This window comes from Gekko japonicus, unplaced genomic scaffold (assembly GCF_001447785.1).
Source record: "Gekko japonicus isolate JY-2015 unplaced genomic scaffold, Gekko_japonicus_V1.1 scaffold1849, whole genome shotgun sequence".
Taxonomy (NCBI): domain Eukaryota; kingdom Metazoa; phylum Chordata; class Lepidosauria; order Squamata; family Gekkonidae; genus Gekko; species Gekko japonicus.
The window spans coordinates 272,793-274,774 of record NW_015172062.1 but is presented as its reverse complement, the minus strand read 5'-3'; the positions used below and the strand labels follow the sequence as shown (position 1 = coordinate 274,774).

At 56.1% G+C, this 1,982-nt stretch overlaps 1 protein-coding gene across 2 annotated transcripts in view; it reads left to right on the top strand.

The window, feature by feature from the left end:
* Nucleotides 1-1,982, top strand: part of CACNB1 (calcium channel, voltage-dependent, beta 1 subunit) — a 93,324-nt gene that overhangs the window by 83,778 nt on the left and 7,564 nt on the right. Inside the window, exon 13 of one of the 2 annotated variants that reach the window (XM_015420793.1) lies at nt 1,625-1,810. In XM_015420793.1, the coding sequence (XP_015276279.1) occupies nt 1,625-1,810 (186 nt within the window). Of the gene's footprint in view, nt 1-1,624; nt 1,938-1,982 lie in introns of those variants that run through there. The other variant, XM_015420792.1, reaches the window with a different exon arrangement.

Sequence of the window (1,982 nt, the reverse complement as noted above, 5' to 3'; positions counted from 1 at the left end):
TCCCAGGCATTGGCTCCTGCTGCTCTGGACTCTGTTTTCCTGCCTCCTCGTGATATTCCTGGCCACCTGGTGCGTTTCGCATTCTGCCCTGCCCCTTTACCAACCGTGCCGCCAGTCTGGCCCCCACCAGAGTCCTACTGCCCTGTCCGGAGTCCCTTGCTGGACACTCTGAAGCTCTCCGGCTGGCCACTCTGCACCTTGGGCAATGCCCAAGGGGTCATTTCCTAGAGAAAGAGGTGCGGGATCTCATTTGCCTAACTCGTTTGCATATGCCACACTCCCTGACAAAGGGCAGGCATGTTTAAAAGGAGTTAGGGCATATGTGAATGAGTTTAAATCCCCCCCCCTTCCCTGAGTCTCTCCGGAAAAGTGGAGAGGCTCAGGAGGAAGGGCAGGGAGGCAGACATGCCAGGAGAAGATCAGGCAGGGAACCCAGGCATCTAAATCCCCCTCCCCGAGTCTCTCCGCGGGCAGGGGGCGGGGCCTGGGCTCCTTACTGCCGGAGTGGTGCTCTGGGGCGCTCCGGCAGGAAATGACCCCTGAGAATGCCGTTGCTAAAATCAGCTTGCTGCCCTCTCTTCACTGAGTCAGCTCAGGTGAGGGAAGAGTGCCGTTTCTTTGTTTGGGAGAGCACCAAATACAGTGCTAAAGAGACGTTAAGAACCCACTGATGGCCATCCTTGGAATAAGACCAGCTCCTTTCTTTCCTAACCCCCCATTCCTAACAGTCTGTGACTTTTCTCCCTCATGCTATAAGGACAAAAGAGAAACCATGTTGGATCAGGCCACTGGCCCCTCCAGTCCAACACTCTGTGTCACCCAGTGGCCAAAGCCCAGGTCCACTGGCAGGGCCAGAACTCCAGAAGCCCTCCCACTGTGGCTCCCCAAGCACCAAGAATACAGAGCATCCCTGCCCGAGACAGAGTGTTCCATCTATACTTTGTGGCTAATAGCCACTGATGGACTTCTGCTCCGTATGTTTATCCAGTCCCCGCTTGAAGCTGATAAGAACATAAGACAAGCCATGTTGGATCAGGTCAATGGCCCCTCCAGTCCAACACTCTGTGTCACACAGTGGCCAAAACCCAGGTGCCATCAGGAGGTCCACCAGTGGGGCCAGAACTCCAGAAGCCCTCCCACCGTGGCCCCCCCAAGGACCAAGAATGCAGAGCGTCACTGCCCCAGACAGCGTGTTCCATCTTTACCTTTGGGTAATAGCCCCTGATGGAGCTCTGCTCCAGATGTTTACCCAAACCCCTCTTGAAGCTGTCTGTGCCACTAGCCGCCACCACTTCCTGCAGCAATGATTTCCACGGGTTAATTAGTCTTTGGGTGAAGAAGTCCTTCCTTTTATCTGTTCTAACCCGACTGCTCATCACTGCCATGGAGTGCCCACGGGTTCTTGTCTTGTGAGAAAGGGAGAAAAGGACTTCTTTCTCTTCCTTCTCTGTTCCATGCATAACTTTGTGAGCCTCTGTCATGTCACCCCTCAGCCGTCGTTCCTCCAAGCTAGAGAGCCCTGACTCTTCAACCTGTCTTCGTAGGGAAGGCGTTCCATCCCCTTAATCGTCTCAGTTGCCCTTTTCTGCACCTTTTCCTGCCCTTCCCATCCCTGTCCCTGCAGGAACTGTTTGACATCATCCTGGACGAGAACCAGTTAGAAGATGCCTGCGAGCACCTGGCCGAGTACCTGGAAGCCTATTGGAAGGCCACGCACCCTCCCAGCAGCAACCCGCCCAATCCGCTGCTGACACGCACCATGGCGACGGCCGCCTTGGCTGCCAGCCCCGCCCCTGTCTCCAACCTCCAGGTACAGGTGCTGACCTCACTGAAGCGCAACCTGGGCTTCTGGGGTGGGAGGGGCGGCCTGGAGCAGGGGCTGAGCGGAGCTGCCCGCAGCCCCCGAGTGGAAGAGCACGAATTGTAGTGTCATCCCCCCCCCCCCGGAAAAAAAAATTTTTCTGGAAAGAAGACAGAAGCCC